The 1,769-nt window shown below is 50.5% G+C and overlaps 1 protein-coding gene across 1 annotated transcript in view; it reads left to right on the forward strand.

Annotated features, from left to right (window-relative positions):
• LOC106812527 (GTP-binding protein REM 1-like) overlaps positions 1-1,769 on the forward strand; it is a 69,090-nt gene that overhangs the window by 65,169 nt on the left and 2,152 nt on the right. Inside the window, exon 2 of the mRNA XM_014816424.1 lies at positions 107-201. Within this exon, the coding sequence (XP_014671910.1) occupies positions 107-201 (95 nt within the window). The remainder of the gene's footprint in view (positions 1-106; positions 202-1,769) is intronic.

A 1,769-nucleotide genomic window follows, 5' to 3' on the forward strand; every position in this document is an offset into this window, starting at 1 on the left:
AGTATTTTATGGTTCGTTTTGTAGTATCGTTCGTTATGCTGTAAGATTGGTCGTGGTTTTGTAATATCGTTCGTTATGTTATAAGATGGTTCGTTGCTCATTGCAGACGAATCTGCCGATACGAAGGCGGTCACCGTCATGCTGGACGGCGAAGAAGCTGAGTTAATCTTTCACGAGCTCAACACCACCGACTTTGAAAAGGTGAGTTACAAATGAATGAAATAAGTTTATTGGATTTCGTTGAGACTATGAATTCATAGTTTATCTTGTGTTAAATCCAAGAAATTAACGGACTATCGAAATATGAATTCATAGGTAAGTTACACTACGCAACGGTAGACAAAGATCCTCCAACAGAAGAAAAAGAACTCAATAGAAAAAGATCCACCGTTGATACCCTCTCTGTGATTTATCTCCGAGCAGGCCGCAGCGTGGCTGGTCCTATAATATGTTTGGTTGCTGTTCACGTAACTCGGGGGTGGGGGGCGCTGGTGTAAGCGTTGTATAGCCCGATCGGCGTGACGTCATAGTCTTTCCGGTTGGCCATCTTGGCTTACTAGCAACACCTTCGGCCGTCTTCCGTCGTTTATCAATGACCGATGACCGCCATGTTGGATCTGCGTGTCATCCAACATGGCGGACAGATCTCGTAGCTAACGGGATCGTGACGTCAGCGAGGCCACACTATATAGATGTTCCGTGACGGCGAATTTCGTCTCGGGACTTGATGAATTAGTGACGGTCGACGTGCTAGCGAAATGACACGAAGCGTTCTGCTGAGAACACCTGTACTACATCACTGCTCGTTAATCGCAAAGTAATTACGAATTACGATGGCCGCAATTTAAAATGCCCCGAGAGCATGAACAACTAGAGCAAACTCTTCCTCCTGCTGCTGCTGCTGCTGCTGCTCCTAGTGATGCTGCTACTGCTACTGCTGCTGCTGCTGCTGCTGCTGCTGCTGCTACTGTTGCTACTGCTGCTGCTGCTGCTGCTGTTGTTGCTGCTGCTGCTGCTACTGCTACTGCTACTGCTGCTACTGCTGCTGCTGCTGCTGCTGCTGCTGCTACTGCTGCTACTGCGGCTGCTGCTGCTCCGAGATGCTTGTCCTGGTTAGCCGCCGCTAATCATTACAGCTACAGCCAGGTAGGTATACATGCATACATGCCAGTGCACTGCGTACTACGCAGGAATGTTCACCGATCTAGACTAGCAACGACGTCGCTCCGACAACGACATTCGCTCGCTGTCTGAGCTCTACGTTGCACATCTAAAGGCGGGTCTGTTGGGGCGTATTGACACGCACGGTGTATTGTTGCGGTGGTATATAGACAGCCGAGTAACCTGCGGAATACAACCTGCACACGTACTCGCCACACCATCGGCAGTCTGACCCGTAATAGTCTAGACTGTCACCGTCGCGTTGACAGAGCCGTGCGGGGAAGCGGAGGTTGCGGCGTCTCGCACCGGTCCAGTAACTATTAGGAATGCGATAAATGCGGATTGCCGTGAAATCGCATGTCTTCTCAAGTGTTCTCGTCGACGTCTGATCTCTATGTGTGTGTGTGTGTGCTGCACGACACCTGTATCATGTGTGCATGTAGTCGCTGCGCGAGCCACTAATATTGATACACGGACGCACACGCGACCTCCCTTTACGTTGCAGTGATCGCGCGACTAGCTCTAGCGCTTTAGAAAGAGAGAGAGAGAGAGAGAGAGAGAGAGAGAGAGAGAGAGAGCGCGCGCGCGCGAGAGAGGAGGGAGGGAGG

The sequence above is a fragment of the Priapulus caudatus genome, unplaced genomic scaffold (genome assembly GCF_000485595.1).
Source record: "Priapulus caudatus unplaced genomic scaffold, Priapulus_caudatus-5.0.1 Scaffold657, whole genome shotgun sequence".
NCBI lineage: Eukaryota > Metazoa > Priapulida > Priapulimorpha > Priapulimorphida > Priapulidae > Priapulus > Priapulus caudatus.